The following is a 27,519-nucleotide window of genomic DNA, read 5'->3' on the forward strand; positions in this document are numbered from 1 at the left end:
TCTCTCTGCTCCCCTACCCAACCTCCATTCCCACCCACCCCTACATCAATTACATTTATACCAACCCGAACTCCTCCCCCTACAACACTTGCACCCAGTCACTCAATACCAATAATATTTTCTCCAATCACACTCTTACAATTACTCCTCACCAACTCCCACATGTAGAGTTCATCTTCCAGCAAATCATACCACACAAACATCCCATACCTCATCACTCTACATCCCATGCCCACCTAAGCCATTACACTAACTCATTACCTTTTTTGCCACTGCTTAAATTCACTAGTATGTTTCACTATGAACATACCATGCTCCCCTTCATTGCCCTAACTCTCACTCTTCTTTTACATGCCACATGATTAAACCCCCAAACCACCTCATAACAGAAAAATCCACCACATCCAATACCTAGAAATTAAAACAGATACCTTATTTAATATATCTGTATGATACTAGGGTATTATCATTCACCAGATTTAAAATTCTACATTACCTCCCTAAACCTACACCACCACCCCTAAAAAAACTGAAGCATTCAAATAAAACTACCCTCTTCAACCATCACACAAAAATCTGCTTCAATTTGGCCTAATGTGGGGACATCCATCCCAACCCAGGTCCAACTTCGAACCATACCTCTACCGAAACTTCTTCCCCTACAAATCTATTTCTAATCATTCTTAATTTGTGTAGCATCTGCAACAAAATTACAGAACTCCATGCATAGCTTATCTAACACTCCCCCGACATACTTCCAGTGACTGAATCTTGGCTGAAGCCACATATTAAAGATAATGAACTACTCCCACCAGGCTACAACATAATAAGAGCAGACAGAACTCATAAAAAGGGGGATGTGTAGCCTTAATCTATCCAACACTCTCACCCTACTCACATACCCCAAGCTAATCCCATCCTTTTGTACAGCTGAAATTCTCTTTCCATCCTTAAAAATCAGTAACAGAAAACAACTCTGTATTGCGGTCCTATACATTTCATGAGGGAATACCATCCCCATATTGGAAGACTTCATAGCCTGGATCTCTCAAATCATATCCAACAAACCATCATCAAGGGCGGATATCTACATAAACTGGCAAAATCTAAACTCCAACTACCCTACCAACAGCATAAACCTGCACATTTTTACTCAACTCATCTCTGATCCAACTAGGATTCTAAAAAACAGCAACCAAAGATCTACTCTTGACTAAATCCTAGTTTCAGATCCTCAGAAATACTCCATCTCTAGATCCCTACCAATATTTTAAGTGACCTCCTGGCCACCTATACAAATAGAGCCATGGCACACATCTCCAAAAACCACATCTATAAAACCTTACATAACTTATCCAACTTCAACAAACACCAATTTAACTCTATTCTAAAATCAATAAACTGGTCCATACTAAAACCTTTACCTTTAGATGATGCCATCAGCCATTTCAACAAAATATTCCTCAATACCCTTAACAACCTAGCCCCACTCCACACAAAACTAATCATGCTCCCTGGCTAACCAAGCCTACCAAAAACTTACTAGTAACAAGAAATAAAGCCTGGCAAGAATGGAAAAAAATAGAAAATGAACAAAACTACCAAACATATAAACAGCTGCACAGCCAAGCCAAACAACAGGATTAATGGTGATAAGAAGCACTATTTCTTGCAGCAGTTAGCCTCCCAAAAAGCACCCCAAAAAATGTGGCATATAATCTCTCAACTCCTCACCCCTGGGACCAAAGAAAACCCATCCCCTGCCACCAATAAAACCCCTTCCCAAATAGAAAAAGCTTTCAACACACATTTTGTAGACAGTATTCTCAATTTACTCAGTCCTTCCAACAACCACACAAACCCACCCCACGTACAATCCCAACCCCTCCCAAACTAATACAAATAAATCCTCCTTTTCTTCTTTTCTCCCTCAGGGCACAACAACAGCTGACCAACATCCTTCTGTCCTTACTCTCTAATTGGTACCCACTCACCAAATATGTAGGTTACTCCTTAAATTAAAACCCTGTTCTCCCAAAGCTGACAACCTCCCACCAGGGTACTTAAAATATGCTACTGATGCCATAGCTTATCCAGTCAGCATACTCATCGACCAATCCATCGCAGAATCCTACATCCCCACCCTATGGAAACAACCCATAACAAACCCTTACACAAAGGCAGTAAGTGCAATTACATCAGCAATTATCAACCCATCATTTTCCTATCTCCCCCATCCAAATTGTTAGACAAATGCATACATAAACAGCTACCTAATCATACTCTACAAAATGTACTTACCCCCATCCAATACGGCTTCTGACCATCACATAGTACAACTGCTGCATTAATCTCCTTTACAGATACAGTCAACAAAGCCAGAAATGCTGGACTACTGACCTCAGTAATACTTCTTGACATACCCAAGGCCTTCGATACCATTTCCCACTCATTACTACCACAAAAACTCTCTGCCCTTGGTCTCTCCCCTATAAGTCAACAATTATCTACCTAGTAGCACAGGAGTTCCTCAGAGGTCCATTCTTGGACCATTACTCTTTAACATCTTCATTAACAACCTTCACACCACCTCCCACCAAAGCTCCATAATACAATATGCGGACGATTCTACTCTCATCTCCTCTTCCAACAACATAGAGCACCTTCTGTATCTAACCCAAACTGTCTTCACTTCCATAGAGTCCTGGTGCTACAATGCACAACTCCTGCTTAACCCAAATAAAATAAAACTCCTCTTTTTCACATCCAAAAATCTCTTGGCTGACTTTAAAATCTTTTCTCTAAACAATACTCAAATAGCAGTTTTTCTCAAGCCAAACTATTAGGAGTGACCATAGACAGTAACCTTTTCTTTAATCTACATATCCACAATACAATAAAAAAACTCACTACAGGTTAGGGATGCTCTACAGGCACAAAAACGTCTTGAATACAACCACTATAACCACCCTGGCCATGACTCACCTGTTCCCTATTCATCTCTATGGTGCTCCCATTCTGACAAACACTCAGATTACCCTAAATAGCAAACTTTAATCCTGTTATAATAAAATTGCTAAATGTGTATAAATGCACCCCATAACACACACCATTGCACAGCTCTCAGTCCCCTCAAATGGCTCAAACTTCCACTCTTCCTAGACCACTTACAGCTCAATATGGCACATAAAGTTATACATCAAACTGATAACTGCACAGCACTTAACCCACTTCTCCAAACCTACATACCCAACAGGACCCTCCGATCTGAAGACAAGCAACTAGTAACCCTTCGCAGACCAAATAAAAAAGCTGGACAGTCTCTATACTCCTGCACTGGAGCAAAACTCTTTGTTACAGCAAACAACGGAGCTGTAACAAACCACAATAATTTTAAACTCATGCTAAAAAAAATCTCCTAGATAAAAGCATCTCACCCTGTTCCCAAAAACCTAGATACCCATTTCCTATGCCCCTCCCTACCTATTCCTCCTTTACTCTTCTAGAGTCTCCTCCTCCCCCCCCCCCCCTCCCGTCCTTTTTCACTCTGCTTTACCCACCATGCCCCCCCCCAAGGACATGGCAGCTAGATTTATTAAAACTTGACTAAGAACTTGAAACATGACTACAGATACTAGCTGTGACATCAAACTATATAAACTTTCATAATGTACATCAACAGTCCACCTAAAAAGATTGTAATAGTTAAACTACCTGATACAACTTATATCTCCGTATTTCTTGTTTGCAACGATTACTGTTGTAAAAGTATCCCAACTGTCTGTATGTCAATATGTCTCTCTGTAACTTATTGTGTGCTACACTCCCCCATGTATAATTAAGTTTCTCTGTACTTTTCTTTATCTCAGTGTTCTAATGTGTGGAGCTTTTCTCCCTGGGCCTTCATTGAAAATGGGTTCCTGACCCAGTCAGACTTTCCTGTTTAACAAATGTCAAATAAAATAAAATAACTAAATAAATAAAGAATACACAACTACAAAAGACTAGAAGTGTCAGAGTTTCTTGCAGAGTGTGTGCATTTAGAATCATATTCCCTATACAAGATTGTGAATATCCAGAATTTAATTTTTAGAAATATCATAAATAAGGTGACTCAGCATGGATCAGATCATGGAGAAAAGGAATAAAATAAGGTAAATTTCAAGCAAACAGTAAATTATTATAAAATTCACATTCAAGCTGTTAAGAATTGCTTGAAAAAACATGGCCTAGACTACAGTCTACTAATCATATGTCCCTCAACCCAAACTAAAATAATATGTTAGCATGGATAATATTTCAGAAATGTTAATCTCCAATAGTGGATTGTGTTTTACAAGTGTGGAATTTGCAAATTTTAAGAAGAGAAATTTAATTTGTAGCAATTATTACATCATTTCATGCGTTCTCATCTGGACAGGCAAAAAGGGCTGCACAGACTTCGAAGAAAGATGAGAAAAACAAGAGGTGAGGCCACTGAAAGTAAACTATCTTGTTTTTTATTTAACTTTAGATTTATTGATAGATAAAGACAAGCTTTTCCTCTAGATGAAATGCTTATATCAAAAGGTGGATTTCTACTCTTGCATGTTTGACTTGATTTTCCCAGCTTTGAAAGCAAAAAATAAAAAAACAAATGGGCTCAGAATCAGACTTTTAACATGTACAGTTGAGGTGTTTTGTACTGCAGATAAAATCTGTCTTTCAATCTACAGTTATGGTCCTAAATGCATTATTGGCCTAACTGACAGTTGTTCAGGGCATTTATCATTTATTACAATTGTTATCCATGGTTCTTCTGTGAGAAGACATCTAAAGAAATCAGAATAAGAGTCACATCAAAAGATTACATTTGTGAATTTTGAAATATGATTTCTACCAGAGACATTTGATATAGCCAGAAAGCTCCAGGTGATGAAATATATCCTTGGGGCCCATTGTGGTGACTGAAGACCATGAACAGCCATTACCTGTGCATGTGGTGACTGACTAGTATGAATAGCACTTACCTGTGCACATGATGACTGAAGAGCCTGAACTGACCTTACCTGTGTATGTGGTGAGCGAAGACCATGAGTGGACCTTACCTGTGCATTATGGTGACTAAAGACCATGAACAGCTCTTATCTGTACATTTAGTAACTGAAGACCCTGAACTAACCTTACCTGTGCATGTGCTGAGTGAAGACCATGAATAGCCCTTACCCATGCATTCTTCAGACTTTTTTCTACTGTACCTAGACATTTTGCTTCCGAAAATTTCCCATCTACTTGATTGTAAAATTATGGCTGATGGCAGTGAAACCTTTTCTCTACCTTGGAAAGAACAATGATGTATTCTGTTTTCTCTGAAGGTCTAGTAGCCTAAGAAAGCATTTTCCTCAGTTAACAGGATTTTTTTCCAATGGTTCTGTTCCTTTGCCCTTCTCTAGGGGCAGAAGCCAGGCAGCTTTTAGTCCATTTGTTCCTTGGCTGAAGAGCCTAATCATTCATTACAGAAAATAAACTTGCAACTAAGTACAATCAGTTCAAAACCACACTTCAGGATCAGTCACCAATCTGACTTTAATAGAAGTAACAGCACAAAATTGATGAACACACAAGTTAACCTAGGTTTCGTCCACCAATAAAGACTTCTTCAGAACTAATCATTCATTGCCCAGAGAGAGGACTGTGGGCCAGTGTTGATTGACCTAAAGGACTACCCTCAGATCTCCTTGATCTTCTAGCCCCAGTGTTGCTCTGATGTGCTCTTGTATTTTCTGCCTTTCTTGAGAAGCATGGATGTGTCCACACATGCCTTCCTTCACTAGAGTGGTGCTCCCCTGGGCAGCATGTGTTATGCAGACTCATAGTCTGGTATGACACCCAACATTCCCTTTAGCATTCACCCAGATAATGACCCAGAACTACCCACTTGATTCACAATGGGTGAGGCAGCAATGGCTAATTGCTCTTATCCTTATTTAGAGAATGACAATGCAGATTGTTTTTTTGTTTTTGTTTTTTTTATTTTTTTTTTGCTTTTGAATGTGTTACTGTGAAAAGTGTGTAAAGTTTCAAGCTTACAAAATGAGTTGTATTAAACCAAGTATTTCCCTCACTAGATGTTTCAGTTTATACAGGGAGTTCTGACAAAAGGTTGGGGCACAGTGTCTTGGTTAACAGAGTTTGTACAAATTCCGAAGAGTAAATATTCTGCTATGCAGTACATTTCAGTATCTTTTAACCCAAGCTATTTATTAGCTCCCCCGTCCTGTTTGATAGCTCTGCTATCTGTACTGAAGCATCTAGAAATTAATCTCATCTGTCAAACCATGAACAAAAGATTGCTTCTGCTTCTACTATGAAGTTTCAATTTCTTATCAGGGTCATAAAGTCACTTTAATATATCTCGACTTTAAATATTCAGTCTGTTGGATGTTGAAAATAGAGTATCAGCATAATCCATAGTTACATCATACTACTTTCGATATTTTGTATGGAGTACTGAAGTACAACATTCTCTACATCCTGCCTGAAAGAATACTAACCCCCTAATATGCTACACACACAAACAGTAAATCAGTCTGCAATGTGACATGTCTAAATGCACTGCATTGTAAATGGTGATATCACAATACAGTTAACTGGAAGTGCCTTACTTCTATTATAAATGCAAAATTATATACGTTTGACTTAAAATGTGCTAACAAGTGAAAGTACATAAAACCATGCACATACACACACACACACACACACACACACACATATATATATATATATATATCTATATATATATATCTATATATATATATATATATATATATATATATATATATATATAGCTTATATAGCATTCATGCTTGGGATTCGGAAAGAGTTACGGTGAGTGTAAGCCATTCCACAAGTAGCTGTCCACTCAAATGTTTTCAATTCAGAGATCACCAGAAAGCATCAGTGCAGAAGTCAGTCTCACCAGACATGCTAAATAGTAATAAATCAGTCTGGGAGCATGTTAATTAGCCGTTTGCTTTCCTCCAGAAATACTTTCAGCTACCAATTTATGCTGTTGATCACCTTCAAAGGTTAAAATATTCTCTAAAGGACCAGCCGCAATGAAAAGTTTAAATATATTTAATCATAAATAATAAAAGAACATGAAAATATGAAATATCTATTCACAGTAAACACCAGAGTTTCAATTGCAGGAAATAATAAAAATAAAACAGCTGGAAAGATTTACACAGTTACAGAAAAAAATACTTAACTATTCTCACTATATTTTCTTGACTAATCTAGAGAATTACTGTTCCTACTTATTTAATAGAGCAAGGCAAGGTGAAGTAGGTGAGGGATCCTTCTATGTCAGGTTTCAAGAAACAGACTGCCCTGAGACTTCTGTCTCACCTAATATTAAAACATTATTTCTGTACAGACTGACATCACATACATCTGATCATCTGACTTCTGGTTCTCATACAACCCCTATTGCTAGAAACTGCCAGGATTTAGCACCTACATGTCAATAATACACACTCAGGAGCATTGCTCACATCTGGTGCAGCTTCTGGAAGTCATAAAACAAATACAAATTTCTACTGCTCCTACAGAGACTAGCAAGCCATGCTTCTTACAGATATTGCATCTCTGGCTTCATTCAAGACTATGATATAACATCTTTAAGGCCAAGGCCCAGTAATTTAATGTCTTACTATTTTTTTTCCAATTTTAGCTAGAGCTGAAGTTAACCTCTTTTCTTCCAGTATCCTCTGTTAGCATATATATATATATATATATATATATATATATATATATATTTAATCCAGTTACAATACAGCTAAGACCCACTGTTGGTACACGTTTAACATAAGCAACTTTACAAATCCATTTTCAACACAAGCATCTGTACAAATTGGTTTGATATCCAAATGACATATAATTCTTTACTAAATTCCAGCCAGCTGTGCTGGCATATGTTACACATCCACTACCCTACTTCTCCTGGCATAGCTAGCAATACCTCACATCATCACATCAGTATATATTACTGAAAAACAAAGATGCAAGCCTATAATGTTCCATGTGAACATTGGTAAAATCAGTTTTCATTATTTATTTGTAGTCCTAGCACAGATTTTTTTTTTTTATTCAAAGTAGTAAAACGATATTTTTGTTAATAAAATAATCAGCAGTTGGAAACAAGTATTAAAATGATAGGGTTTCTTGCCAACAAACGGTGTTTGAACAGGGGGATAAGACGGAGATGTCTTATTTCCCCTTTGCTATTTATATTTAAAGCCATTAGCAAAGGAAATAATGGACTCACAAATTCAAAGATATAACTGGCGTGGTAATCAAGAAACATTAACTCAAATTGCGAGTTATATTATTTTCTAATTTATAAATCCAGAAAAGGACATTTCATTGCTGTGGAACATTTTGAGACAATTTCAGATCTCTTCAGGATATACAATTAAGAAAGATAAAACAAAGGCTATAGTGGTAAACTATGTATCCACACATGGATTGGTTCAGCATTACTCATGTCTATGGGGATATGATAAGATGAAGCATTTAGGTGTATGGATTAAAAAGGATTCAGTTGTGGCATCTAGAGATATGTGGGAAGAGACTAACCAAAGATAATATAAACATTTATAAGATAGAAATCTTTAATTATGGATATGGATAGTAAGTTACAAGTAGTAAAATGGTTTTAGTCCCTTTAGTTTTAAATACATGCCAGGTATATTTTTATCAACCAGAGGAAAAGTTGTGGATGTTACTTAATAAAGAGTTGAAGGAATATATTTTGGAGGAGAAGACAAGAGTTAAGTCTATTTCCCCATAGCAATCCATTCTTTATCTTCATATTGTGGTCTCAAGTTCACATACTCACATTTTATAGAAAATGAAATTTGGACTATGTCAATTCCTTTAAGATACCTTTTAAACTATACATTACTTCTCTTTTCCCTTTGTAAATATGAATATTTCTGTTTTGTTGGTGCATATGGTTTCTGATGCAGAAGATACATAACTTGTATTGTACTTGTGAGTCTTGTCATTACAGAGCTGAGTTCCAATGAACCACACACAGTCCACAACTTAAGGTCTTATTACAAGTGTATGAGGATAAGAATAACAACTTTTATGCTATATCTACTCTAATGTCTCTGTACAGTGTTCACAATACTAACTTATGTACTTGCTATGCTGTATAATTGTAGCTAGTTTTTAATACCTTAATGAATTTGTACATGGAGCTTTTCTCCCCGGGCCTCTGCTGAAAATGGATATGTATCCAGCTAGACTAGCCCGGTCAACAAAAATAAATAAATAAATAAATAAATACATTTTATATTGGTTCATAGTTCATAGGTTCATACTACATGAAATGCTAAACCCTAGCACTGTAATCTCAAATTATGATCAAGTACAAAAACAACAAAACACATTATGTATGTCTGCATACACCCTACCATTTACACACACAAACAAAACATACCTAAATACCAACACACACACACACACACACACACACACACACACACACACACACACACACACACACACACACACACACACACACACACACACACACACACACACACACAGTAACAAAGAAAATCTACTATTTTCCCTAGGGGTATACCCTCATAACATCCATGCAGGAGCTTTAACTGTATACCATTCTAACTTACTACTACCAATAACCCCTGCTTACCTTCTAGGTAAGTGTATATCCTTTCTCTGACTCACCTAACATCCCTATCCACCGCTAATCATGCTGCAAAGCAAATTGTCTCCTAAACTAGCTGTCCCGTATTCATATCTTTACTTACACATAGACTGACTTTATAAACCAGTGAACTTAAACAGTTATGGTGGACTCATGCAACTGATTTAACCAAAAATCATCGGGAACTCTTCCATGGACTAAACTTGCATGATAGCTAGCTTACTGACTATGTGATTTCTTTCCCTACCTCTTCATCCTTGCTACATTACATTAGGTGTAAGCCAGCTACTTCTATGGTGTGTACACTCCACTAACCACTGCCCTGGATATGCCCATGTAACACATTAAGGGGAATTCCATTTTTGAATGTGGCTGTAACCAAGTTGCTTAAATTTTTATCTGCAATGTAAAAATCCCCCTTTATAATAAAAAAAAAAAAAAAAAACAAACTCTCCTTTGTGTGCCATAGTAAAAATTATATCCAACATTTTTGTCCTCATCTTCCTGCTAAGAAACTGTTAACTATGCTAGGATATGCAGTGCTTGGTCTCCATATTGTTTAATATTTCTCTTGTTCTATACATTTTGCTTACCTACAGACAGGAAAATATAATGGTGTGGACTTTAATGATTTTATCCACACTGACTAATAACATCTGTCCGATACCTAGGCAGACAACCTTTACCCCACTGTCCTTTTATAAGTCACATCTACAAAACATATTCACACTACAGCAAGTGTTAAAATGATTGTAACAATATGATAACACACCATCTAGCCAACTTATAGAAAGATTACCTCAGGGGAATAATGCTTATCAATGGGATAAGGAGTTGGCGTCCTGTGAGACTGATCATCTGTATCTGGCTGATTAACATCTCCAAACAGTGCATGCTGAGTCTTAGCTGTTTCTTCAGGAGGTAAAGGTGAGGGAGTCCTATTTGCTTGAATGGTTAATGGTCTATCTTCTTGCCTATTTTGAGTAGGCAGAGGTACCAATGGTGTCAATGCAACTTCCTTTACAGGTGGACGAGACTCACGGAAAAACACAGTATAGGCTAATCTGCCACAGTGCATTGCAAGTTCATCATTCTTCACTCGAAGCAAGGTCATAATATTGCTATAGTGATAGAGGTCTTCATTCTTGCCGGCATACAAGTTGATACGTGGCTGGTTTGTTCGAGGATAAATTGCAAAAAAAGCTTCTCCTGCCTTCTTAGCATTGTTGAGTGAAGATTCCTTGGTTTGTAGAGCTTCAATCCGAAGCCGAACATCATGATTCTTGTCATTTTTACAGAATCCTGAAAAAGAAGAAAAAAAATATCAAATATGCACCAAATTTACTTCATACAGCTGCCATAAAAATGTAGTTTTAATTCATTTATCAACATTAACTGCACTAGTTACCATCTGTGCTTGTCTTCTAAAATGTAAATAATAAGAAATAAAATATTTTGTAGACAACAAGAACAGCTTACATGGTTGATCTTTGTAAGCATGGTTATATATATCAGGTTAAGGGATGTTTTTTATAGAGTTATATAACACTTGTTTGACAGACGAAAGAGAGAGCAGGATTACCAAGTTTCTTCTTAACATGCATCTAATAACCTACTTCCCTCTATCAATACTTTCCACCTCATCCATTTTCTATCTGTCCCAAGTCCTTACTTGCTACCATCTGAACCCTCTACAATCTTCTCCTCCTACTCTGTCTTACATGCTCTGATTACATCTTCACATCAGACCTGATCTTGTGCAACTGCCTCCATCTTTTCTGTTTTGTTCTGTAGAGAGAAGAGCTCCTGCTCCTGTAGTCTCCAGGCATGTATTTTACTCTCTGTCCTATTCCAATTTTGTGTGGCTTTTTTGAACTCCTGTAACACTCTGATGATCTTCTCCTTAGCTTCCAGACCCAGGCATAGAACTGGCTTTGTGGCTTGACCAAGGTGTCATTAATTGAAAATATCATTGCTTTGTTTCTGGAACTGATCAAGCCGAAGACACAGTGTAGTGATCTGTTTGCTGCTGCTCCAATCCTCTAACTCTGCTCTTGGTGATTCTATCCATGTATGAGCAACAGCATCAGGTACTTCTTTCTCCCACCTTGTGTGTTGCCCATTGACCCACCAACGTATTAATTTAGACCGGAGTTTTGGGACAAAAGTGCCATACTTTTCATGTATCTGTAATAAGGCCAACTACCCCCTTTCTGCTCACTCTGCCATCCTTTCTGAAACCTTCCCTCGACACAGTCTCAAACTGTCTGCTGCTGGACATATCACTGTCTTACCAAACAAGCTGATTTTGTTGAATATTTTGTCAAACAAAGCAGAGGCAAATACTCTTACATGTACTGGACCCAGAACTGACCACTAGCCCCTTTCCTTATCCCAACATCATAGTTCTCACTTTCTGTGTACATTCAAACATGCAGCTACCCAGTTCCATAATCTTTGGTCTTTCAATTTTTATGGTAGCCACCTTTGTAGGACTAAGTCTAGGGCTTTAGTGAGATTCGTGTAGAACATGTCTATTGATTTTACCTGCAAGGCTGTCCAATAACCTACTTATAAAACTGGATCAGGTTTTACAGACAGTTCCTTCTGCTCATGAGCCCATGCTAACTGTTGTCAAGAAGAGTGTTATCCTTTAAGCAAGGAACCAGACTTTGATTCCTTTTTTGAAATTTTATCTGGATGGTAGAATAAACAAAGTAGAATAAACAAAATCAATTATCTCTGTAACCTTTCATACTACTGCTGTTAAGTACAGCACCACACTTCTCGCATCCAGTTCTCAGACCAATCTGCACTGACCATTAACATGCTGTACATCTCTTCTGGGAGGTCTGCCACTACACTGGTCACGTTCTTAAGGACCCTCTTTGAAGTTAACCAGATTTGTCTTTGCATGTCTTACCAGTCTACATGACACAGTCTCTTTCATATAGACTGAAGAAAAGTAATCAGTCAGTACCTCTGCTTTTTCCCAGGCCTCCTTCAGCTGCAGCATTCTTGAATAGCCTGTAAAGTCTTCCCCCTCCCTTACGTCTTTATAATACATACTTAAAATGGTTTATGGCCACTGCTGAGCCCATCTGGCAACCAACTTTCTGGTTGCAGCCTTTCTACTTTCACCTCTGCTGTTGCATTTCTGCTTACATCCTTGTACTGTGCATCTTCCAACTCCCCATACCATTACCTGTAGCTACTATATACCCTAGCTTGTGTCATGATCCTGACCATAACTGAGATGGATAGAACTTCCCCAGGTGCATTCTGTTAGGGGGACTGTTCAACAGCTGCCAGTCAGGCAGATGTACAAACATTTAGTTAGGAATAATTCATAAAAGTCAAAGGCTACTGAGGCTTATGACCATTAGGTCTTGCCAGTTCCCACCCTAGGTTGTTCCTCTCCTTTGATTACTATGTAGCAAGAGTTACCAGGAAACCCTTCTACTTGTTGCAACTAATTACCAGGGGAATACCATGCAGATCAAAAGAGGTTATTATCCCTTTGATCCAACACCGATCAGACTGATTATAATATAATGTGCCCCCTTTGGGATTTCTGCCAAATACAACAGTTGTGCATTTTTTACACTTAAGTCCATTTTCAATACACCAGGGATTTTTAAGTGTAAATTTATCATTAAGTTACAGTTTACAATCATCCACATACATGCTTAGACATAGGTCTTAGTTTTAGTCTCTAGGTCAGAGAAGTAAATACCAAACAAAAGCAGTCCCAAAACTAAGCCCTGGGTGCACCACTGGTCATCTTCATGATTCTTGATGCTGTCCTGCCACCTGTACCTTATGGATTCTGTCTGTCAGCCAGTTTGTTATCCATCTTAACTCATAATGAACTACTTGCAATGCATTTAGTTCATTAATCATGCTAGCATGTGGCATGGTGTTAAATGGCATGGCCTAATCAAGGTAAATGCTGTACACAGTATAACTACTGCTAACAGCTTACGTTACCTTTTCAAACAACTTAACCAGGTTCATCAGACAGGATCTGCCCTTCATAAAAAAACAAACTGATGTGAATTTAACCTAATGACATTATTTTAATGTCAGCATTAATCAAGCCTGTTATAATGTGTTCCATAGCCTTACAAATGAGACTTGTCATGCTGATGGGGTTGTAGTTTCCTGGATGATAGGGCAACGTTTATGGAGCAGCAGTAACAGTGTTGTATGCCACACTATCAAGGCTGAACTTGTAGCCAGATTCAGATTAAATAGCTTATGGAGGTTCCGCCAGGACATGTTGAATCCTATTTAACAAACAGTCTGGTGTGTTATTTGGTTTCCTGGAGGAAGTATTCTTTGTCTTGGACAGCACTTTCAGTTCATGTTCTTTAGTTTTGATGGGGGGGCAGTTGAGAGCTAACCGGATTGTAGGACTTTGGATAGTCATCCCAGTGATTACATTTTTACTATATTTATTTGATAGGATAGTGAAAATATCCACTGGCTCTGAGAAGGTTTTGTCATTTAGTATGAGTTCTGTGCATTGCTGAATGTTATTTTATAACACAACTAGAAATGGATTTGAATTTGTTATTGGATTCAGATACAGCCTGAGTCCATGAGCTGTCTTAGTAGATCTAAAAGTCTTTTTAAAATTCTTAGTCAAATTCCTAATATTTTCTTTATCTTAGGGATCCTTAGATCTACTGTATATTCAAATGAGCCTTTTTCTTCTATTATATTTTATCTGATAGACCACCAGAATGGTTTGCTTTTAAATTTTCCATTATATTTGGATCTGAATGGAAATGCCAATTCTATATACTTATTTTTGTAGGTATAAAACTTTTTGTGACACTGTATGCTGAGGTATTGTCTTGTGGAGATTTATGCACTTGGAGTATTTGAATTCTGATATATTAGTTTCAGGTGGTTTAGATAGTTTGAGGGAAAAAGTTGCTAGCTTTTGGTCAGACTTAATCAGAGAGTGAGTTACTAGGGGAGTTGTGCATGATGATGCTACATTTGTAAAAAGCAGGTGAAGAACATTTTGTCCTGCATTGGTGATTCCTTCTGTATAAACTGCAAACAAGATAAATATAGGGAGTAGCCATTCCATATATTTACCTTGTTTGCAGTTTATAGAGAAGGAGATGATGCATGTTAGGCTTGAAGGTAGGAAAGGAGACAGTAGATGGATAAGAAAGGTGTAAATGTTCAATACTGGAGGAAATAAGGTATGCTGAAAAACAGTACCTTATGAGAGAGAGAGAACCCAAAGTAAGCAGTACTATAATGATATTAGAACATGGCGGTTAAAGGAGAAAGGCCTCATTAATGAAGAATCCAGGTTATTGAATGAACTTAAACAGAAGGTCCACGAGATGGAAGATGCTAGAATACTAATGAGAAGGAGTGCAAACAAGCTATATATTTTAAAAATGTGCTCTAGCATTAAGACTGAGACAACAATCACATGAGCAAGCAATTTATAATTAAGGGATCCAAACACCTGTGAGGAGGTAAGGTACGGTTCTGAAATCCCAACGGTATTAATATAACATCATATAGGAACTTTATCAGGTGAGCAAAGACAGCATAACTGGATATAACAAATGTAGCAGATTCTATATGCAGGCAGTTTACTGAAGCTCAATGAGGAGGAAGCAAGGGGTCTAATATGTATTAACTAGAATTATTATCACACTCAGAAGGCAGGCGGGAGAGACGTCTCCAGGAATTGATGGAATTCCCCTTGAAGTTTTGAAATTACTGGGGGATGATATGATCAATATCTGGTGGGAGATACGGAGATATTTAACTTAGTATTATAAACTAAGGCAATATGAAACTCATGGAAGAAGGCAGTGATCTTGCATATGTATATGTATATGTATATATATATATATATATATATATATATATATATATATATATATGTGTGTGTGTGTGTGTGTGTGTGTATATATATATATATATATATATATATATATATATATATATATATATATATATATATATATATATATATATAGGTTCATAGGTTCATAGGTTCATACTAGGCTATCTGCCCTGGGGCAATTATAAGCCTAGCCCGATTCTATATGGCTTACGCCACCCCTTGATTTGAGTATACTGTGCCCTTTTTAAGGTTTAGTTTACTGTGTCTCTGTCTAATAGTGACACGGGAGTAGTCCCTGGGACAAACCTACAATCCCCCATTCACTTATCGAGATTCTTCTTGAAGAGATTCAGTGAGGTGCTCTGCCTCACATGAACTGGAATTCTATTCCAGAGCGAAGGGAGCCTCTGGGTTATGAACCTGTCCCTCCAGCAAGTTCTATTTATTTCTGTGCTGAGGTTCAAGTCCCTCGAGCGTGTGGCTCTAAGGGATTTAGATTTACTGAGGTGGAGCATGTCCATTAATTCTGGATTTGACATAGCTTTATATGTCAGGCATAGATCGCCTCGAAGTAGGCGGTATGCAACTGAGTAGAGCTGGAGTTTTTTTAACCGAGCAGTATATGGCATCTGTTTGAGACCATTGATCCTCTTGGTGAGATACTTTTGGGGTCTTTCTAATTGCTGCAGGTGTCGGGTAAGGTACATCCCAAAAGGGGCATTGTATTCTATGATGGGCCTAATGAGGGATGAATAAAGGGGCACGATTACCTCTCTTGATCTAGATGTGAAACCCTTCGTGATGAGGTGGGCTATGTAGAAGGTCTTTCTAACCACTTTGGCAATGTGGTTTTTAAAGGAGAGATTGCTATCAACTTGGGTCCCCAGGTCCCTAATAACTTTCTCTGTACTTAATGGGTTTCTGCCTATGTGGTAATTTGTGGGCACATTGTTTTTGCCAAAGGGTATGACTATACATTTTTTCGCATTTAGCTTTAAACCATGGCGCTGGCACCAGTTATCTGTCTCTGTGAGACCTTTTTGAAGGATGTTTGTGTCAGCTGGAGAGTTGATTATGGCGCCCAGTTTGCAGTCGTCTGCGAACTTGGTGAGCCATAGTCCTCCCACGTTTGCCTGTACCTCGGAAAAGTATATACCGAACAAGAGTGGTCCCAGGACAGAACCCTGTGGGACGCCACTTGTGACCGGTTTCGAGTCTGACATGGCTCCAGCAACTCTCACTCTGTGGGTTCTGTCTTTGAGCCAGTTTGCGACCCATCTTGTGACATAGGGGTTTATATTTAAGCTGGATAGCTTATCTATGATGCCCGAGTGGGGTATTGTGTCAAATGCCTTTGCAAGGTCCAGATAGGCTGTGTGGACTACCTTCCCTTCATCTATGGCTTTGGTGACTGTTTCAAAGAAGTCAACCAGGTTCAAAAGGCAGGATCTGCCCTTGACAAAGCTGAACTGGGTAGGATCTAGTGTCTGTAGGTCCCCAATGTCTTTGTTTATGAGCTCCATGATGATCCTCTCCATAGCCTTGCAGACTAAGCTAGTCAGGCTTATGGGGCGATAGTTTCCAGGGTCCGTAGAGGCTCCACCTTTGTGGAGTGGACCACTGTTGCTGTACGCCATTCTGTGGGCACATATCCTGTAGTGAGGCTGAGATTGTACAGCTGTTTTATTTGAGGGATTAGTTCCTCTTGTAGTTCATGTAGGACACAACCTGGGACGCCATCTGGTCCCATGGAAGCAGTGTTTTTTGCTTTGGAGAGGGCAGCCTTCACCTGAGCATCTGAGATGTTTGGAAGGCAGCCCTCTGCCGGGATAGATACTTGCTCTTTTGGGGGGGAGGGGGTGGAGAAGTTTGCACTGAACCTGTCTGCCAGGATATTGGCGATGTCTGTGGGTTCACTTTATTTTTTGTCATTTAGAATCAACTCAGAACAAGTCTGGGAGTTGCATCCCAGGTTTCTAACATAACTGAAAAAAGCCTTATGATTGTCTTTTGTGTCCTGTGCAATTTTTCTCTCAAAGCTGGCCTTGGAGGATTTTATGAGGGATCGTAAATTTTTGCTAGTACTGATCAGAGATGCCATCCCTATTAGGGATTTTGCTCTGTCATGTAGTAGCTTCCTCCTTCTGTTGTACAGTTTATTTATGGCAGTGGTCCACCAGACTGGATGCCTGCCTTTGGATGATTGGGTCTTGGTTTTGTTTGGGATAGCATGATCCATGCATTCCTGGAGATGTCCGTAGAATGCATTTATATAGGATTCTGCAGTTTGGGCTGTAGTTTCCACTGGCCCTGGGGCCTTGAAGGATTCCACTTCAGTTTTGAGAAGTGAGAAGTTTGCTTTTGAGAAGTTTTTCACTGTGGTTTTCTGGGCTGGGGGTGGGGTCGGGATGTGGACATCCAGTAAAATTAATTTATGGTCTGATCTTACCAATGAGGGATATACTTCTGGTGTGGAGCATAGAGTCCCCATGTTGGTAATGATCAGGTCTAGTATGTTGTCCCTCTTGTGGGAGTGGTGACTAGTTGTTCCATAGCATTTGAGTTTATAATTTCCAGGAATCTTTGGGCTAAGGTGCTGGGGCTTGAGTAGTGCTTCCAGTCAATGTTTGGGTAGTTGAAGTCGCCCAATATAATGGTGTTCGGAGAGATCTTCATGTTCTCCAATGTGTTCAGGAAAGCCGAATGGGATTCCTGACTTTGAGAGGGTGGTCTGTAGGATGCTATAAACTGAAAAGCAGCCTTGCCCACTGTTAGTTGCACATGGATGGTCTCCGATACTTTGTGCAATGCCACTAACCTGGAGGTGTGGATATCCTTGATAAATATGGAAACTCCCCCTCCTTTTGCGGTTCGGTCCGGGTTTTGGGGCCAAAAAGCATGATATGAGGTATAGCCTGGTAGTGCTGGGGTGCTCTCTGGAGCCTTGAACCAGGTTTCTGTCACTGCACAGATATCGATGTTCTCCATACTGAGGAGAGCTTCGAGTGCGTGCATCTTGAGGTTAAGACTTCTGGTGTTTAGCAGCATTACCCTTAGTTTCTTGTTCCTTGTGCTGTCTATGGGGGTGGGTTTGACTTTTGAGCATTGCCTAAAAAAGGCAGTATGGGGGTGGCAAGAGCCTTTGCCAATATCCGAAAGCCCAGTGGTGACAGGTGCAAGCCGTCCCTAGCGAAGCAACGTGGCTTGTCGAGCATGTCATCCCAGGCTGACAGACACTGGATCCCCTTTGAATGACACCAAAATTTTAGCCAGTTGTTAAAATCGATCATTTTGTCTGTACTGTGGCATCATTCTAGGTGAGGGTAAGATGCTGCTCAAGGTCAGGGTCATACCAGCCTGGGCTACATGATCAGAGAGCTCCTCTATGTCTCTTTTCATGTAGTCCAGGGAGGTATGTCTCAGGTCATTCACACCAGCATGTACAATGACTGAGTCATATTTGTATTTGCTTTGGAGTGACCTGAATGCTTGCGTTATGTGTCGGATCCTAGCACCCGACAGGCAGCTCACTGTGACCTTCTCTTTATTCAGCCTGGTGAGCGGGACATCAGTGTGTCTGACAATAGAGTCACCTATAACAAGAGTATCAGGTGTGTTATTCAGCCTTAAGGGCTGTGGCTGCTTGGCACACTGACTTTGTGGGTTATGTGTTGTGTGTGTTTTGTTTTGAGGTAGCGTTTGCTTGGATGTCTGCTTTGGAGATCTCTGTTGCTTAGGTAGATTTTTATTTAGAGCCTCCGAGTATGTTTTTGTGTATTTATGTGTTTGGTTCGCTGATGTGGTGGAACTATGTGATACTGGAATTGTGTTGTGTGAGGTTACCTTCTCCTCCTGACTGGTTACACCAGTTTTGAGATGAGAGAGCTCAGCCTCCAGTTTGGCTAAATAGTTGCATCTCTCACATATATTTGAACCTGCTTGGAGGAGGAGAGGGTTGTCCATGTACATGAGACAGTTGTAACATTGCCTCAAAATTCCCAGATTCACCAGCTGGACTGGAGAGGAAACCATTGACTGACCTTTGGACATGCTAGAGTAATAGGGAAACTGAATTTAAGATGGACCAATAGAGGACAGGGTAATCGTAGAGAGTATAAGAGTAAGTAGTGCTTATGGTTTAATAGTGCTAACTTGTAGGATTACTTAATTGGACCAGTGAAGGGCCTTAGAATGAGAATATGGTGTTTAAATTGAGAGATAGAGCAGTTCTAAGGGAAAAAGTGAAGAGCAGACTTTGTGGAGCCAGGAATAGTTTGAACCAAATTAGGCAGCGCTGCCCATTGTTGCGCTATGCTCAAAAACGCGCAAAACCACGCAAAAGAGGGTTTTAAGAGAGGAAGATGAAGGAGTTTTGGAATTGACCCAGAATGGCCAATAAAACTACAGTTTCAAGTCAGTAACCACTCCCACAGGGGCAGGCAGGCTGCTCAATGTTTTTCACTGCCACTGATCAACAGAGAGACTTTCCTTTAGCCCAAGCAAAAAATGGCCTCACAGAAACTTACAAACAGTTCAAGAACAGCAAGCCTGTAACTGAACTTTTTTAAATCTCAGAAAAGTGGGAAAAAGCAAGATTTTTTGGGGGTTTTTTTTTGTTTTTTCAGAGATAGCAGAGGTTAACAAGTATCAGCAAGTTATAACAGTGCAGTAAATGACCCCACACAAGAGTGCTAGGCCAAAGACAGATAAAATGCAAGTTTTGAGAAAAAAAAACGATTTTAAAAATAAGTGCAAACAGGAAATTCAGTAAACAGCTCTAGGTTGTGCTCTAAATACAGTTTTAATGCAGAAATTAAATTTAACAAGCCAGAAAATGCTCAAAATAGGCGGCTATGCAGAAAAACTTAGCAAATAAACAGAGGAAAAATACTTAAAGTCTCAAAAGTGTCTCCTTTCTTCTCTCAGCATTTTCTCCTCTTGGTGGGTGCTTCACCAACAGCCAATAAGCCTGAAAAGACGCCAAAACCATGAGGCAACCAGGTTTTAAGAGAGGAAGATGAAGGAGTTTTGGAATTGACCCAGAATGGCCAATAAAACTACAGTTTCAAGTCAGTAACCACTCCCACAGGGGCAGGCAGGCTGCTCAATGTTTTTCACTGCCACTGATCAACAGAGAGACTTTTCTTTAGCCCAAGCAAAAAATGGCCTCACAGAAACTTACAAACAGTTCATAGGTTCATAGGTTCATAGGTTTATACTAGGCTATCTGCCCTAAGGCATTTATAAGCCTAGCCCAAATTTTTGTGGCTTACGCCACCCCTTATATGAAAAAATACTGTGCCCATTAGTTTGTTGTGTCTCTGTCCAGCAGTGACACAGAGATGATTCCCAGGATAAACCTACAATCTCCCATCCACAGGTCAAGATTTCTCTTGAACAGAGCCAGCGAGGTGCTCTGCCTCACATGGACCGGGATTTTATTCCACAGCATAGGGAGTCTCTGAGTGATAAATCTATCCCTCCAGCACGTCCTATTTATATCCGTGCTAAGGTTTAAGTCGCTTGCTCTAGTGGTTTTGGTGGATTTGGATTTTTTGAGGTGGAGCATGTCCATTAATTCCGGGTTAGAGATGGCCTTGTATGTCAGGCACATGTCACCTCTGAGCAGATGGTATGCAACTGAATAGAGCTGGAGTTTCTTCAATCTGGCAGCATATGACAGATTTTGGAGTCCCTTTATCCTTTTGGTGAGGAACTTTTGGGGTCTCTCCAATTGCTGCAGATGTCGGGTGTGATACATCCCGAATGGGGCATTGTACTCGATCATTGGTCTGATAAGTGAAGAGTACAGGGGAACAATGACCACACTAGATCTGGATGTGAATCCCTTCATTATCAGGTGGGCAATGTAGAAGGTCTTTCTAACCACCTTAGCAACATGAGTGTCAAAAGAAAGGCCACTGTCAACCTGGGTCCCCAAGTCCCTGATAACCTCTTTTGTGCTTAGTGGATTGCCACCTATATGGTAGCTTGGGGTTACCTTGTTTTTCCCGAAGGGTATGACTATACATATTTTGGCGTTTAACTTCAGGCCATGGCTCTGGCACCAGCTATCTGTTTCCATGAGTCCCTTCTGAAGGATATCCGTGTCCGATGCACATTCCACTATGGCGCCCAGTTTGCAGTCGTCTGCAAACTTTGTCAGCCAAAGTCCTCCCATGTTGGCCTGTACTTCTGAGAAGTAGATGCCGAACAATAGGGGGCCAAGGACCGAGCCCTGTGGGACACCGCTTGTGACCGGCTTGGAGTCTGACATAGCGCCAGCAACTCTAACCCTGTGGGTTCTGTCCTTAAGCCAGTTTGCAACCCATCTTGTGACATATGGGTTTACATTTAAGCTGGTAAGTTTTTCTACAATACCCGAGTGGGGTATTGTGTCGAAGGCCTTTGCAAGGTCAAGGTAGGCTGTATGGACTGCCTTTCCCTCATCATTGGCCTTGGTGACTGTTTCAAAGAAGTCGACCAAGTTCAAAAGGCATGATCTGCCCTTGACGAAGCCAAACTGGGTCGGGTCCAATGTCTGCAAGTCCCCTATATCTTTGTTTATGAGCTCCATTATGATCCTCTCCATAGCTTTGCAGACTAGACTTGTTAAGCTTATGGGGCGGTAATTACCAGGGTCCGTAGAGGCACCGCCTTTGTGGAGTGGGACCACAGTTGCCGTACGCCACTCCTTGGGCATGTATCCTGTGGTAAGGCTGAGATTAAACAGTTGCCTTATGTGCAGGTTTAATTCCTCATTTAGCTCGTGTAGCACACAGCTGGGGACACCATCCGGTCCCATTGATGCTGTGTTTTTAGCTTTAGAGAGAGCAGCTTTCACCTGCGCATTTGAGATGTCTGGGAGGATACACTCTGCTGGGATAGTTATCTCTCCTTTAGGGGGGGAGAGGGGGGTGAAGTTTGCACTGAACCTGTCTGCCAGTATGTTGGCAATGTCTGTGGGTTCAGTGATTTTTGTATCATTTTGGACTAATTCTGAGCATATCTGGGAGTTTCCACCCAGGTTCCTAACATAGCTGAAAAAGGCCTTATGATTGTCCTTTGAATCCATGGCAATTGTTCTCTCAAAATTGGCCTTAGTTGATTTTATGAGTGCTCGTATTTTTTACTAATAATGATCAGAGGTGACTTCCTTTTATGGATTTTGTTCTATCATGTAATAGCTTTCTCCTCTTATTGTAAAGTTCGTTAATGGCTGGGGTCCACCAGACTGGACGCTTGCCCTTTGTGCAAAGAGTCTTGGTTTTATTTGGGATTGCCTGATCCATGCAGTCCTGGAGGTGTTCATAGAAGGCATTTGTAAGGGCTTCCGCAGCTTGGGTTGTGGTTTTCACTGGCTCAGGGGCCTTGAAGGATACCACACCAGTCTTGAGTAGTGTGAAGTTTGCTTTAGAGAAGTTCTTCACTCTGGTCTTTTTGTTTGGGGTGGGGGCGGATGTGGATTTCCAGTGAGATTAGTTTATGATCAGATCTCACCAATGAGGGATATACTTCCGGTGTGGAGCATTTTGTCCCCATGTTTGTGATAATGAGATCTAGTATATTTTCTCCTCTCGTGGGAACAGTGACTAGCTGTTCCATGGCAATTGAATTTATGAACTCCAGGAACCGTTGGGCTAGAAAGTTAGGGCTTGAGTAATGTTCCCAGTCTATATTCGGGTAGTTGAAGTCGCCCAATATGATGGTGTTTGGAGATACATTTATACCCTCCAGTGTCTTCAGGAAGGCTGTGTGGGGTTCCTGAGTTTGAGAGGGTGGCCTGTAGCATGCTACAATTTGTAGAGCAGTTTTGCCTACGGTTAGTTGCACCTGGATGGTTTCAAGCTTATGCGTTGCCACCAACCTGGAGGTGTGGGTATCCTTTATGAATATGGATACACCCTCTTTTTGTGGTGTGGTCCGGGTTTTGGGGCAGGAACGCATGATATGAGGTAAAACCTAATAGTGCCGGGGTGCTCTCAGGAGCCTTGAACCAGGTTTCAGTTACAGCACAGACATCGATGTTCTCCATACTGAGAAGGGCCTTGAGTGCGTGCATTTTGAGATTTAGACTTCTGGCATTGAGCAGCATTACCCTCAGTTTCTTCCCATTTTGTTTTCTAGGGTGGTAGGTTTAGAATTTGAGCCTTGCCTAGAAAAGGCACTATGGGGGTGGCAAGAGCCTTAGCCAATATCCGGAATCCCAGGGGTGACAGGTGCAAGCCGTCCCTTGTGAAGCAGCGTGGCTTGTCAAGCATGTCATCCCAGGCAGATAGACACTGGATCCCCTTTGAATGACACCAGACATTAAGCCAATTGTTAAAGCTGATCATCTTGTCTCTATATTGTGGCATCATTCTTGGTGAAGGAAGGATACTGCTCAGGGTCAGGGTCATACCTGCCTGGGCTACATAATCAGAGAGCTCCTCTATGTCTCTTTTCATGTAGTCCAGGGAGGTACGTCTCAGGTCGTTCACACCAGCATGGACAATGACTGTGTCATATTTGTACTTGCCGTGGAGTGACCTGAATGCTTGTGTTATGTGGCGGATTCTAGCGCCCGATAGGCAGCTTACTGTGATCCTCTCCTTGTTCAGCAAGCCTGTAACTGAACTTTTTTAAATCTCAGAAAAGTAGGAAAAAAGCAAGATTTTTTTTTGTTTTTTTGTTTTTTCAGAGATAGCAGAGGTTAACAAGTATCAGCAAGTTATAAAAGTGCAGTAAATGACCCCACACAAGAGTGCTAGGCCAAAGACAGATAAAATGCAAGTTTTGAGAAAAAAACGATTTTAAAAATAAGTGCAAACAGGAAATTCAGTAAACAGCTCTAGGTTGTGCTCTAAATACAGTTACTAATGCAGAAATCAAATTTAACAAGCCAGAAAATGGTCAAAATAGGCGGCTATGCAGAAAAACTTAGCAAATAAACAGAGGAAAAATACTCAAAAGTGGCTCCTTTCTTCGCTCAGCGTTTTCTCCTCTTGGTGGGTGCTTCACCAACAGCCAACAAGCCTGAAAAGATGCCAAAACCATGAGGCAACCAGGTTTTAAGAGAGGAAGATGAAAGAGTTTTGGAATTGACCCAGAATGGCCAATAAAACTACAGTTTCATGTCAGTAACCACTCCCACAGGTGCAGGCAGGCTGCTCAATGTTTTTCACTGCCACTGATCAACAGAGAGACTTTCCTTTAGCCCAAGCAAAAAATGGCCTCACAGAAACTTACAAACAGTTCAAGAACAGCAAGCCTGTAACTGAACTTTTTTAAATCTCAGAAAAGTGGGAAGAAAAGCAAGATTTTTTTTTGTTTTTTTTGTTTTTTCAGAGATAGCAGAGGTTAACAAGTATCAGCAAGTTATAACAGTGCAGTAAATGACCCCACACAAGAGTGCTATATATATGTATATCTAATATATATATATATATATATATATATATATATATATATATATATATATATATATATATATATATATACATACATACATACGTATATTTTAGCAATAACTGACGACTGGGTGTGGTATATTGAAAATTTACCCATGGTTGCTGTGGTTTAATCACAAGGGTGAAACCCAAGTGATTAAACAAAGTCATCCATGGGTAAAGCTTTATTATACAATGACACCCCATTAATATTCCAAAACATGCATGCTGATTGGCCAGCGTGCCCATTGTAAATCCCACAATATACCAACGGAAAAAGGTCCAGTTGCCCAGACTTTTTCCGTTGGTATAAAGTGTCCAAAACCTTATTTTTTTTTAATAAATAAAAAAACGGAGCAACAGACACTTTCTTTTCTCCATTGCTTCCGTTTCAAAGCATTGATGTACTGGGTATGCGTAGGAACACAAGTCCCATACGCATGCGCAGTACATCAACACAAGGAAGCAGTATACCACCAACAGCAGAAGAACAGTAATGCACCGTTATACAAAGACATTATTTAAGAAAATTAAGTTTTTTTTTCTTAAATAATGTCATTGAATAATAGAAATAACCGACTCCGTGGTTGTGGTATATTCAAATTTACCCACAGTTAGCTTTATTTAATCACTTGGGCTTCACCCTCATGATTAAACCACGGCAACCATGAATAAGTCTTCAATATACCACAGCACGTCATTGGTTATTGCTTAAATATACCACACACAGGAGTCAGTTATTGCTAAAATATACGTATCTTATACAATGACATTATTTAAGATAAAAATTACTTACTTTTCTTAAATAATGTCTTTGTATAACAATGCCGTGGTGTTCTTCCACGTTGTTTCCTGATTCTGCCCTTTGATAATGTACTGTGCAATTCGTATGGCACTTGCATTCCCAGGCTTACACAGTACATTATTGCTTTAGTAAGCAAGCAACTGAGAAAGAAGAATCTCCATTGCTATTTTTTCTTTTTTTTGGAAGGATAAAAAGAACTTTCACCTCACCACAGTTTAGAGGTACGAGAGAGACAGGAAAATACAAGGAAAATCAGGTATGTTTTAGTTTGCAGAATGTACCTGATTTTTCTTGTATTTTCTGCGGTTTCGTGCACACCTCTCTTTCTGTTATTTAAAAAAATTTTAATGCATGTGCATTGTCTGAAGGAAAGAAAGTCTGAAACTGAAATATCTGTCATTATTTAGTGACTGTTCCTCAGTGATTTGTCAGAAAAAAAAACATTTTTATGAGAAACAAAGTCATAAAATAATGACATGCTCATTAGTTTCAGAGTCTTTCATTCAGGCTAATGTTTGTCTAAGAGATAGCAATTTAAAAAAAAGTCTGGCCACTCAGTGATACTTAAGCGGACAGACTTTTGCCATTGGTATACGCTCAATTTAAAATGGGCATGCTGGTTTGGCTGACCAGTCAGCGTGCTCGTTTTTGAATGCTAATGGCCAGTCATTATATAAATATAAATATACACACATATAAGGATGGAAAAAGGGCCCTCTCTGCAGCATTTCCATCTCAAATCATGACTGCAGATTGTTCATGTTTATAATGGCTTGTAGGTTCAATAGAGTATTAACAAAAAAATATCCAAAACCCAACAGTGCAAAGTCCACCAAGAATAGCTAAGAATACACTGTCAATGCCAGGAACTGCTTTGTACGATCTTTTATTGCACACAGAAAATTAAAACAGATTGAGCGCTTTCATCCCCTCATGGGGATTTCATCAGAATCTGCCATTTTACATTATTATCCCCTTTATATACCCTACCAATTTCTGATGTCATTCTTTAATTAGTAAAACAATTATCATGTTAAAAAGATAGCAATCTAATTACACATCTTTCGCTTACTTAACAATAAAACCTCCTACTAATGCATATATAAAATCAATTCTAAAATATTCATAATGTCATTATATAAAGCAAAACTTTTAGTATCCAATAAAATATTTAAAATGTTTAAGATCAAATATAAGTGGCTTTGTGCATAGTTTATTTATACTGTTCTGCGTTTTTATTCAATACAGGCTTAATAGATATAATTTCATTCAACCCTGGGGGAATATTAGCTTGTAGCTTGACCTGCCATCTAGTCTCTCTTTCTTCAACATAATTTTTATAATTCCCTCCCTTGGGTTTCTTAACACTTTCTCTAAAATACAAAATCTAAACTTTTTACAATTAACTGACACTTGTATATGTCTAAAAAGGGCATTATTAATATTCTGAGTCTGAATTTGATAACCATGCTCATACATCCTGTCCCTAAGTCTCCTTTCAGTTTTCCCTACATAAAAAGCTGGACAGGATGTACACATGGCTAAATATATAATGCCCCTTGTTTGGCAATTGCCTTTTTCAGGTCTAATAACTGTTTCTAAAACATTTCTTAATTTAAAACACTTGTCTTGACAAATAAACATACATTGAGAACATGTCTCACATCTACTAGTC

The 27,519-nt window shown here is 39.5% G+C and overlaps 1 protein-coding gene across 1 annotated transcript in view; it reads right to left on the reverse strand.

The window, feature by feature from the left end:
* Nucleotides 1-27,519, reverse strand: part of LOC122806144 (coiled-coil domain-containing protein 33-like) — a 1,182,030-nt gene that overhangs the window by 1,032,890 nt on the left and 121,621 nt on the right. Inside the window, exon 2 of the mRNA XM_044076381.1 lies at nucleotides 10,524-11,026. Coding sequence (XP_043932316.1) covers nucleotides 10,524-11,026 — 503 coding nt within the window. The remainder of the gene's footprint in view (nucleotides 1-10,523; nucleotides 11,027-27,519) is intronic.

Source organism: Protopterus annectens, chromosome 7.part0 (genome assembly GCF_019279795.1).
Source record: "Protopterus annectens isolate FY-2018-M chromosome 7.part0, PAN1.0, whole genome shotgun sequence".
Lineage (NCBI taxonomy): Eukaryota > Metazoa > Chordata > Ceratodontiformes > Protopteridae > Protopterus > Protopterus annectens.